The 12252-nt window shown below is 46.0% G+C and overlaps 2 protein-coding genes across 2 annotated transcripts in view; one reads left to right on the top strand and one right to left on the bottom strand.

Annotated features, from left to right (window-relative positions):
- The window catches only part of LOC135899546 (trypsin-4-like), a 65392-nt gene that overhangs the window by 13250 nt on the left and 39890 nt on the right, over window positions 1–12252 (bottom strand). The window lies entirely within an intron of this gene.
- Window positions 1–12252, top strand: part of LOC135899501 (transmembrane protease serine 9-like) — a 49453-nt gene that overhangs the window by 9154 nt on the left and 28047 nt on the right. The window contains exons 4-7 of the mRNA XM_065428776.1: window positions 1404–1480; window positions 3272–3817; window positions 4670–4822; window positions 11679–11683. Coding sequence (XP_065284848.1) covers window positions 1404–1480; window positions 3272–3817; window positions 4670–4822; window positions 11679–11683 — 781 coding nt within the window. The remainder of the gene's footprint in view (window positions 1–1403; window positions 1481–3271; window positions 3818–4669; window positions 4823–11678; window positions 11684–12252) is intronic.

A 12252-nucleotide genomic window follows, 5' to 3' on the forward strand; every position in this document is an offset into this window, starting at 1 on the left:
GTTAGCTCTTCCTATTATGACCGAGCGTACAGTTAGCAGTAAAGGTTTTAATCCACAGTGATAATGTATGTGCAAACGCAGGCGCCTATAGTGGAATGTCAGAAAGTGTAGGCAGGAACAGCAGTACATGGTGGCGACGTCTTCCGACGTTGCGATCAGTTAGTATATCTACGCTAGTCTATCTTTCAACTCTTTATTCTGGACTACACAGTGACGCATTGCTTTATCTCATCATAAAAACCTCCGCACAAACTAATCGACAAAAATAAAGCAAAAACAGACGAAACGCTGCTGCAGTTTACGCGTATATCTTTCTTGATTTTTTTCAAATTAAACTTAATTGCGAGTCCAACGAAGCGTCGTCCTCTTTTCTTGGTTTGTGTGTTCGTGCGCTGGTCCGAACAGTCAGTTGTGTGCAGCGTTTTGATCGAGATGTCTCGCCTTCAACAAGACAGCGCGCTTTGTTTTCATGCGTTGCTTCCGCCACTTGACAAACTTCCGGTTGCAACCAATACGAAACGAGCACGGACAGCACTAATGCATTAGCGATTATCCCCTCCGTATGAGCCACGCCGGAAAGTTCTCGTCCTTGAGATGTCGCAGAAACACAACCGCCTGACGCCTGCACAGTCGCGTCGCGGGTACATCTTGCACGCATATGCGGCGGTGTGGTTCTTTCAGCACGTGCAGCCACAAGTCTTTTAGTATAAGCATATGAGAAGCTTCGAAAGAGGGGGCATTTCAATGCACGCCTGCCATGATGTACAGTTTACCCATAAATAACAGCGATCAGCCGCAATAACTTCTCAGCATGACAGGACGAGTAAGTCGGCTTCAAACCACAGACTAAAGCAAGTAATCAAGCAACCATAGGCGGTGAACTGTGCGTAAGGACTATCATTTTGCACGTTGTTATACCGGAGTTTTACAATTCCGATTCCCAATCGTTCGGCCAAATTCTTTTCGGTTAGATTTGAAGAGTAACTATACCTTGGTTCACATAACTTCGTGAACAAAGTGAGTATACAAGAGAAATTCGCCAGGTCGCTTTTATTTTGTTTTCGTCTTGTTGTCCGTACAAACATGACGCATACATGCAGTAGAATCAGAACGTGTTGTTTTAAGGAAGGCTAATCAATGCAAATAAAAGTAAAGATAGCCAGACGAGCAGGTCATGGTAGTCATACCGACACCAGGAAAGCAGTTTAACGAATACATTGAAGCCATTTACTTGTCCCGATTCGTCACAAGCAAGAAGTGGTCCTTTCGTCATCTTGGTTGCGTCTGTCTCATTAAACGCATGTGCCTAAAGGCCTCCTTTGCAGCACTCGTAAGGCAGAACGGGAATCGCCGTGAGTTCGTGCCATAGGCCAACAGCTGAACGAAACGTGTTCTCTTTGCAGATTGCGGCGTAGCCAGCAACGCCTTGGTCCGCATCGTGGGAGGCAAGGAGTCGAACCTGGGAGCTTGGCCCTGGATCGTAAGTGTCATGATCTAAAGCCTATACCTGTCGGCACGCCATGAACGAGTTCTTATGACGCACAATTAAAAGAGACGCCCACGGAACGTGATAGTCGTACTCTTACGCTCTTCGTCAGAGCAGGCTTCAAGAATGAATCCCATAAGAAAACCAAACGCATTCAGTTCCAGCGGATGGTCACACTTCTAAATCCATAAGGACGTCTTCTTAAGCCATAACACCCCGTTTTTTATGCGATTCCCCTTGCAAGACGTATGTCTTCCTACTTCCTAGCTCGTTCAAGCGAAGTGCCCGTCTATGAGAAGGAAATCTGAATTAATTGTTGACTTTCTCTACTAATTTACAATGTTCTGTTTAGCAACGAACGTTTAGCAACAAAAACGGCGCCATTGCATTAAATCCAGCCGCACGACTGCTGGTAACTGCAAGACGTGAAATTCATTCAGCTAGTAACGTTACTTTCGTCCACGAAAAGTTTGTGTTGATGAGCTGGGAACTGTGAGGTCGCTACACGCGTTATTTACTTTCCAAGTAGCTATTTTGGCGCATACCGGACAAAAATATGAGACAGTCGTTGGTGCTAGTGCACCACATGTGTGCAAAAAAAAAAAGCAATGATATCGATTATCTCGTCATCACCAAAGCGCAGTCACAAGAGAGAGAGAGAGAGAAGGGAAGACGGAAAGGCAGGGAGGTTAACCAGACTGAGTCCAGTTTGTTACCCTACACGTGGGGAGGGGAATGGGGAGTGAAAGAGGGAGAGAGAGAACTTAGGTGTAGGATGTCTATAGTCGGGCACTCAAGTCTGTTACCCTCAGGTAGCGAAAAAGCGCTCGAACTGCTTTCTGGAACTGGTAGGGGTACCTCGGCGATCCCAATTTTTGGCGTCGACTCAGTCACAGGTTGTGCGCATCGGCCACGGAAGAATTACCTACAGTAACAGTACCTACAATTCTAGCCGATGGCGAAGGCAAAAATTCATTGTGTTATCTGGTAATTAGTGTGCTAAAAGCAGTGTAAAAGGTGTTACAGCCTTCGGCGTTCCCAATTGTTTTTCACAATCCTCACTCAGAGCAATAGCACGTGAGATGACATTCGAAAATTTTATTTCGTTGTCATTTAACAATTTTGGCAAAACGGAGTTGAAAAATCTGTACTTAGCATTGCGCGCAGCGATCAGGCTAACATTCTCGGCAGTGTATTATCGCTGCAACACATTAGGCGAGCCTCTCCACTTAGCAGTACGAAACAAAGCGCTTCTTTCTTTCTTCTAATCTCTTTAACGTCTTAGTGCAGCACGTATTTTGGCGGTTATGATGGAAAATAATTTTAGGAATGAATTTGTTAGCCAAGTCCTACATCTTGCGTCCGAATATCTCCCAGCTCTCCTGGGGAGGCATGCTGTATATTGAGCTTCAAATATAGAGAAACAATCACTCGACTCGTTGCTGATTGCACCGTAGTTACCCTTATCATAGAGAACACTTGTCTGTTTACGTTTCTTGCGGCGTACAGGGTAAGCAGAAAAACCTGCATGGATAACTTCGCGATCATTAATTTCTTGAAAGTAGGTGATGGATGATAATGTCTTGTAATTAGTATTTAGATAAGATTCAAGATATTACCACTGATGCCAGCAACGCATGTTGGTTCCTTTACTAAGTGAACGAGGTTGGCATTTAACCAAACTTCAATGAAATCCTTTGATTATCCGTGGTTAGTACTGGAAGGACTTAGTTTCGGCCTTACTGTCACGTGACGTCACGAGCGCTTTACACGGCGCGCACGCAGGCGCTGCTGTTCATCGACGTGCACGGCAACGGCGTCCGGTCCCCGCTGTGCGGCGGCGCGCTCGTCACGCCCCGGCACGTGCTCACGGCGGCGCACTGCACCTTCAGCGGCAACCGGTCGCTCACTCCGGACGCGTTCGTGGCGCGGCTGGGCGAGCACGACTACCTGAGCAACGACGACGGCGCCAACCCGGTGGACGAACCGGTGGTGCGCATCGAGCGCCACGCGCAGTTCAACCCGCGCACCTACCTGAACGACGTGGCCGTGCTCACGCTACGGAGGCCGGTGCCCCTGAACAAGGACATCGCGCTCATCTGCCTGCCGTACGGCTCCCTGCGCGACGACCAGTACGAGAGCCGCAGCGCCAACATCGCGGGTTGGGGCGAGCTCTACTACGGCGGCCCGTCGAGCGCCTCGCTGCAGGACACCCGCATCCCCATCCAGACCCTGGACACCTGCAAGGAGTCCTTCAAGCGCACCAGCATCACCTTCACGGACCACTACCTCTGCGCGGGCAGCCTGAAAGGCGACAAGGATGCCTGCAGGGTGCGTATATCTCGCCATGTGCACGGCGTACTTATAACCACTATAGCCATCACCTACCAACATTCCCTAGATAAAGAAAGTACACTGCAAAATAAAAGCGGTGTCGCCCCTTAAGTGAATCGGCGTCTCGTTAGCAAAGAACATAGTGACGCCAATGGCATAGTAAACGTGGCTTGATTGTCGGCGTCTTCGTTCGCCCGTTAATGTGTCGACAATGGTTTCTAACTTCATGGCTTTCTTTTTAATAGGAATCGTTGCATTTATCGTTACTGTTTTTCGCGCACACGAGGCGTATTCTGTGGCTCAAGTGTGAAGAAACCGTTTTCATCGAATCAGTGGAGAATTAAGGGGTAATATTTGAAGAATAACGTGACTAAATAAATGAAAAGAGTTGATGTAGTGTGAACAGAAAACAGGGCTGCACCATGCCCTTTTTTTCAATACTGAATTGGAGGAAGCAGAGCTCTAGCACACAAAAGTACGAGATGCCATATACAGAGCAAGCGATTTCTCCCACTTAGTGCCAGCCTTGTTCGCAGTATGCCTTGCCACCGCATGTCGTTTAGAATGCCCCGACGCCAGGGTCGCCGACAAGGGTAGCGACAGCCTTGAAACAACCACGCATTATGGGTAAGAAAAGAAAGTATTCAGAAGACCAAAAGCAGTAGCCAACACCTGTCAACCTAGCAGGTGTTGAGGGCAATCACGTGTGAATGCTCACTAACACCCATGAAGGGTGTGTTTACATGCTATACAGATATTCAGAGCACACAGCGTTGGCACAGTAGCTCACTCCGATACACATGCAACACTGTTGCGCTAGGCAGTACTGATAACATTATCTCTGTGCAGGGCGACTCCGGCGGACCGCTAATGTTGCTGGACAAGCAACAGCGGTTCACCATCGTCGGCATTACATCTTTTGGACGCCGCTGTGCGGAACCCGGCTACCCGGGAGTCTACGCGCGAGTCGCCAAGTACCTCGACTGGATCCAGGAGAGGCTCGTCTAAATGCCCCGCCGAGGGCGCCACCTGTAAATAAACCCGCTGCGTCACCAATCCAGCCTCGGTGCCAATCTCGAGATCTTGGAGTGTCTTGCGCGCGGTCCCCTCTCGTACTTGTTCAACACAAAATGCCGAGTGTTCCAATGATGACTAAGTTATTCTTAAAAACAGTGCATCAGAGACAAAGTTGGCACTTTCCGGCGACACATTTACGTACGGGCTCTTGACTCGTTCTATAACTAAAATACGCAAATTAACTTCCCGGTCAACTGTATGAGGAAGCGCTCTGCGTTTGGGAGGTTGAAGCCAGCAGCGTTCAAATCCACTTACTGAGTGTCTCGGGACATCATCAGTTTCACTGAAACACCAGTCAGAACTGAGAAGCACTTAGTACGACGCCATTAAATAGCACTATACTTTCTGATGGACACTGCAAAATATTCATTTATGTCCCCATATTCCGCAATTCAACGTATGGCAATGCACGCTTTGACGCATAGCCCGAAGCTGCCAATGTTCGCACCTACCGACTTTATTTTGTTGCATTTTCTTATGGACTCACTATTAAGCTGCCGCTACTGGAGAGAAACTTAAAGTACACTTCATGAGAGTATGTCACGCTACTACAGATATAAGTTCCGCAATTCAACAGACGGCCTTGGTAGATTAATTGGCAATATACTTAGCCGAGCACACTTTCCATACATCTCTTAAGCTGCAAGGCTAGTGATTTAGCTGTAAGTGGCTAAAGAGACGCGCTGACTTTTTAGACCTCGCCACGACTGCGTTAACGCTGTCACGTATGGCGTCGAGAAAGTGTTCGCTGTGGGAGTTTTCTGTGCTGCCATGACGTTGGTCCTTTCCGCAACAAGTGATGACACCTCCCGGCAAACTGATCGATCATCGCCAAATCCGAAAGTCCTCACTGGGCAAGGGCACACGGGGCACCTTAATTGCCTTAATTATCTGGCAACTGCACTTCTGACAGTTACAAACGAGCAGGGGCGCTACGAAAGCTAGTCTAGTTTCCTGTCCAGTTTCACGTCGAAATTCGTGTCCAACTTTCAAGTTCGTGTAAACAGTGAAGTTGCTAGTGAATGCGTTGGTATATTAAGTTATTAAGGCATTAAGTTGGTATTGGTATTGGTATATTAAAGTATTAAGTTGCTTCGTTATATCAAGCGCAGGATTGCCAAATGCCATACTGCATTTGGCAACGCGTCGGCACGTGTTGCTAACCTTGAAATGTGGTTTAAACACTCAGTTGATCTACTATGTAATTAAGGCTGGTCCAGTCTAACGCAATCGCCAACTGGCGTACTGAGTTTTCAAGGAGACAGCGACCGATGATGGGCGCCAATGTGCTCTGTGAACAAACTTTAAAGCTTCGAGTCGGGCTTGTTCGTTCCGTTATCAAGTGTCATGCTCACATTGGAACAAGTAGCTTCGTGTAAGCTGTGATGGCGAGCGTTTGTAGATCAAAATGTATGTAGTATGATAAGACCTAGATAAGGAACAGACTCTTGTCAGCATGAAGGTGTCTCGACCGCGTGCGTTTTTCTTTTTTTTCGCCCTGTTAGTATGTTATCCCAGTTAAAAAAATAAATATATTTGCAGTGCACGAAAGTTGGTTCGCTATATCTCGTCAGATTTACCGGCCTAGTGTCATTTCCTATTACTTCAATCGTGCCCGCTTAACGCCATGAATGTCGCGCACAGAATCGGGAGCGATAAAGGGCTTGTCAAGATAGTTAATGCAAAGAAAATCAGTCACGGAAGGTATAGCCATTATGGCAGAAAGAAATGGAACATTGATATTAACTTTTTAATAAGATTTCAGATAGAGCGAGAGGAAATGAGGACATACCACCGCAGACCGAACGGACGTTGCAATTTGGTTACCACGGGCAGCGTACAAAGATTGGTATATTACGAATTCAATATCAGCACCATATAAAAATAATGTTTCAAACAAGTTCACTGATTGGTATAAGCCTTTCTTCTTTCTTTATTTGCTCTTGATTCCTTCAGGCACAACGCGGGGCATCAAGGAGGTATGCTTTTAGAGTTTAATTGCCAACTAGAGGAGGGATCGAGCGCACATCTGCGTTTCAGACGCTTGTATTGGTATTTTTCATTAGAGCCTGCCATGAAGCTAAGCCAATGCACAGCTAATGCACAATGCACAGACTAAGTCGAATGAGATTGACAAAGTGTTTAGCGAAAAGACAGTGATTTTTTTTTCATATGGTAACATGGAATTTGGATTCCATCAGTAGGATGGTCATTTGTCAAGCTGTTTCAACATTTTCTTGCCCTGTGATAGTTCCTGTTAGTCCCATCCAATAAATGCCAGATCTCCCAATTTGTCCGGGAAACACCTGAGTTCCGACCAATACTCACAGTTGTACGGACGCCATAAACATCCCTTAAAGCTGCCCCAACCCCACCACAAAAAAAAAGAAGAATATGGCTACCCAGTGTCGACGCTAAAGAAGACAAGGTTGACATACATGGTGGATCAAATGATCCCATGATCAAATGTTCATTTTCTGTATATTTTTGTCTTTTTTCATGTTCATTATTCCCTCATTCCTTACGTTATTTCTATCGTACTTAACGCGCTATTATGTCGACCTTCTTAAGGTTGACTTTTTTTTTCTTTTTTACCAGAATGCCAGGTGGGTGGAACCCGGAGACTGCGCATCTTATTGTGCAGTGTGGTTAGTCTTCGACTATATTGGCGCTAAAACACCCTTACCATTAATTTTACATACCTTGAGACTAAACTCTCGCTTCTTGTGGGCACCACCGAAGCCTCCTTTCAGACACCATTGCCTCGCTCGAGCTCTGCTTAGTTAAAGCGAACACGCTGAATTTCCCAAAAGTATGTTCTACGGCGGCTTTGTCTCAACTTGTCTATGTCTACGGCGGTGCACGCTTTACAGGAGTACTTGGTGTATTATGCCTATTTTTTTACTTTATTCGCGCTGATTACACCCGTACCGTTTCTTTTACCTACTTCGTGACAAAACCTCGCTTCTTCTACCGTTGAGAGTTACATTCTGATACTCTTGTCACTCGTTACGACGCTCTAAGGTCACAAAAGGGCCGTTTTCTCTCCTGGAAGTGGTTACAAGATAAATAGATCCCAGATACGCCTTAACCATGTAAGGTCAGCTAAGATGAAGTTGTCTTAAAAAAACCGTGTCATGCAGCCCAGCCGCACCATAGCTGTCACTATGCGCTAGGAATATATATAGGGAACTATATACTACAATAGCTAGCCGAAATCGCATATAAATCCAAGCCACTTAGGCATAGGCAGTGTAGAGTGTTGGCCCAACTTTGTTCACTTTATATAATGACATGCGTTGAGGAGTGTGCGTGAGGCAAAGGTCTAATATGCGTTGCATTTTGACCGGCTTTCTTAGTTTGACTTTGCCGCTGCCCAGCTATGTGATGCGGTACAGCATACTAATAGTGGAAAGGAGCCGTTGTCATCAGGCATAGCACGTGTTCCTTGAATATAGACGCGCACACGCGGCGCCTCCGGTCACACTACGAGCGCACGCACGTCTAACAGCTGCACTGGCAGCCATTAAGAGCTACTTCTGACGTAGCGGCGATTGGAGCTTTTCTTTTCCGGCCCTTGCGCGGCCCGTATATGAGACCATAACCGGGTCCAGTACGCTTTCCTGAATTATACACGCGCGCACGCACCGTCTCTGGTCACTGTACGAGTATCAAGATGCATAATAATTGTACTTACAGCTATTCAAAGCTATTTGTGACATTCACGTGGGCCAGAAACATAGAACGAATTTTCCGTTTCTTTTGTCTTATCTTACTTCCGCCGCTGACCGGTTATTTCTATTTCGATTTCCCATCTTCAGTCAACGCGCCTCGAACTTAATCGACGCCTTTAAATTGTACGAATTTGGAAAGTTTTGCGAGTTTAGAGGTGACGGTTTTTAGAGGAAGTCAGCGGAACGTGCAGGAATAGAAACACGAACGACAAGCGCAGCACCGACAACTTACGCAATTATTAATATTACCAACATCAAAGCGCCATGTTTCTTCCTGTCCTTTGGTATTCGGAATTGCGCTCACTACCGGGTGCGGCGGGCACGCACATCGCCTGGTGCACGCTGCCCATCGAGAGCAACAAAATATGTGTGTGTGCGTGTGTGTGACTGGTGAATGAAGTGGCGGCGAAGGCCGTCGGCCTTTAGCACAGCGCTTGGGCGTTTCTTGCCACCTCTCCCACCAGTGGCTGATTTACCTGGTGAGTTGCCATTATGCTGCGACTAGCCCCCAGGGTTGAGTGAACTCGGTGTGTTCTTGTCCCCATTCCCTCTTCGTTTTCCCTGGGCGATCTTCCGCATAGGACACACAAGCGGCGGTCACATAATACCTACGCATCATGAAACTTTTTTTATCTCCCAAACTTGCTTTGGTGTTCAATATTCACACACTGCGGGTGACTAATCAAGGAGAGAGAGAGAAAAAAAATTTATTCCGACCATCGAGGTGGTTGCTCTTGAGGTCGAGTGGGCGGTGTCCTCATTCCAGGACTCCACTGGCCATGGCTAATCAAGGACATATCTACGAGTTGGCAAGCAGCTCGGGGTTGTTAATTCGCGTATGACTTCGTTAAGCTAAACTAGACGTAGTGGGCCACGTACATGGCTCATAGTAACTTGCAGTGATTCTCTCGATTTCCATAATGCACAGTGATCGGAATAACTACATTGTCGCTCACGCTAAAATGCTGGTCGATATTTGTTTGCTCTCAATTTAAAGACACTTTCACCCATAGTTTCAATTATACCCTATTGTTGTCGCTGCTTCCGAGAAGAACTAACAGTGAAAGGTGAAATTTCAGGTAGTGAGAGGCGAGCTTGCCAATCAATGCTGATTACAACTGGCGCATACTGATGCTTTATTCTTTTTTCTATATTCCACAATTATACGAGCAACACATGTCGTTTAATCCATAAGCTTTCTCTCCACCTCATACGGGCACAGATTTCGAAATTTGGCTTTTGGGTACTTCAGAACTTGATTGAGTTATCAGGATCTATCTCGGAAGCTTTCCACCTGAATAGAAGTTTATTGTTCACCATGATGGTGAAACGGCATCACAGATGCGATAAATTTTCTTCAACGACTGAAAGCTGCCACAGTGGCCTTTGTGGAGGTCGATTCGTGATAGCCTCCACTCTCATCATCGACGTCGACCAACACACAGCGTTCGAAATGAGAATGGCTCACTCTGTCGATTCACCTGGCAAAATACGTGCTGAAGCGAGTGTTCCACCTCATTTCGAAACTATCACTATTTCGGATGCGACGGCAGTCGTTAATTACTTGATCGTTCAGACAGGTAGCAATTCTTGCTTTTGTCGCTTTAGTCACACCGATTTCATTCGTATTATATATATTGCAGAGCATTCGGTTCGACCTTGCTTCTTCATTATTTTGCGTAAAACTGAAGGTTCCATTACAATCGCGGAAGGCAGATACACTTATAAACAGACAACCATTCATCAATGAGGCCAGCAAGAGCCTACTCTGTCGATTGACAAGCAATCCTTGCCTTTCGGTAAAGTAATAGCACAGATCGTTCCCGAGCTGCCGGCGAATGAGAACGCTTGCGCACCTTCCAGGAAGCGATCATAAACTACGTTGCTGGCGGCATTGCGGCGTCCGTCGCGGTTGTCGGCGACAAGACTAAATTTGCCAACAGACGAAAGGCACGTGTCTTGAGACCTCCCCCGTCCCAACCCCCTTCGCGGCCCTGAACCGCCGGAGTCAAGGACGTGAGATGACTTTACTAAAGCTGCGCTGGGCGCAGCAAACCCGAACTTGTACCGTCTTTCAAACAGCGAAAACTTAATGAAAGGAACAACAAAAAAAGGAAAACGCGCCTTGGCATTGTTCTTGAATGTTGAGACGGATGAGATAAAGAGAAGCGTACACTAGCAAGGACAACCACAAAAGGATGGTGAATCACAGAGACTTCCAAGCGCTGTGTACGCAGATAAAAGACATGTCTAGGACTCGTGACAAAGACGCCAAGGTGTGGTGTATCGTCGCACCCTGCAAAGCATAAAGAGTGAATATAATGACTAACACGATGGCGCGCTCGAATACCCTCGCACTGTCTTGGATATCAACCAGAATTTTCAAAAATTACGCTCGCAAAGTATTTCTTAGTGCTTCGATAATTAGCAAAAGCGGTTTCGAAATTTGTTCTGGTAACTACAAAAATCGGCCTTTTTCTGTAGGGTGGCTAACATTCCTACGTTATTTGCCGGGGCGTTTATTCATCGACTCAACAAGCCTCATTACTGTCAAAGTCTTGTAAAAGTCTTGTCTTTCACTAATATGCAAGTGTCTCGATGTTTCAAAAACCTAGCCTCGTCTGTCACCATTACAATTTCTCAAGAGAAAAAAAGCGACGTGTTTATTTGGAAATCCACATGTCAGTGAACGACCAGGCGCGAATACGGCAACAAGGCATTAATTATCAAGAGTTCTTTGTGAGAATTTCAATTCAGCAGTCACAAGTTTTTCATCGTCTATAACTTAACACACCTTTGCTGCAGTCCTTGGCAAAACACGCGCACACACATACGCACACGCGCACGCACACACACACACACACACAAACAACACACACACGCACACGCACACACACACACACACACACACTAAAGTTGAGAAATGGCCTAATGTACTTGGAGTAATGCCCTAACCGGCTGGGCCTTGCAGATACTCTCCACTGAGTGCTCTATTGCTATAAGCTGCAATGCTAACATTTTCATTTTCTTTTTTTTCGTTCTTTCAGATCAGGTAAGCACATGACCATTATGTACAGGTTCTAATACTGAAGGTTCTACTTTCTCCTGCATTTTTTTATTTGTATACAAAAACGTGATACTGCTTCAAATTCGAGTTTGTTCCAGTTGAATTACGTCGATTCCCAACGCAAGCTCTCTGGTGCTTTTGTAACAATATAAAAGAGCATGTTTTCGGTCTGAGTCACACGCATGGGCCATTGCAAGAAACTATTATGACAGGTAAATATGCGATATATTCATAATTACCTAATATTATTTCCAAGGTGTAGGCACACCGCTATGTAATTTAGCAAGCGGCACTTCAGAATATTTTTTTTCTCATCTGAAAAGATCCTGCCATCATTTTCTTACTGGCTGCGTCGGCGATCACAGCTGATATACCGAGGACGCTTGATCGATTTAAACACAACTTTATACCCTTGCACGATTTTAAACCCCATAGCTTTGAATATTATGAGATGTGAACGGTGTAATTTGCAACACTGTATACCTTTTACGGAAGGCTGGGTGACAAAGGTTCTGGAGTTTGTATTTTCCTGCATTGTAACACCGTAGCTTCTA

This window comes from Dermacentor albipictus, chromosome 4 (genome assembly GCF_038994185.2).
Source record: "Dermacentor albipictus isolate Rhodes 1998 colony chromosome 4, USDA_Dalb.pri_finalv2, whole genome shotgun sequence".
NCBI classification, from domain to species: domain Eukaryota; kingdom Metazoa; phylum Arthropoda; class Arachnida; order Ixodida; family Ixodidae; genus Dermacentor; species Dermacentor albipictus.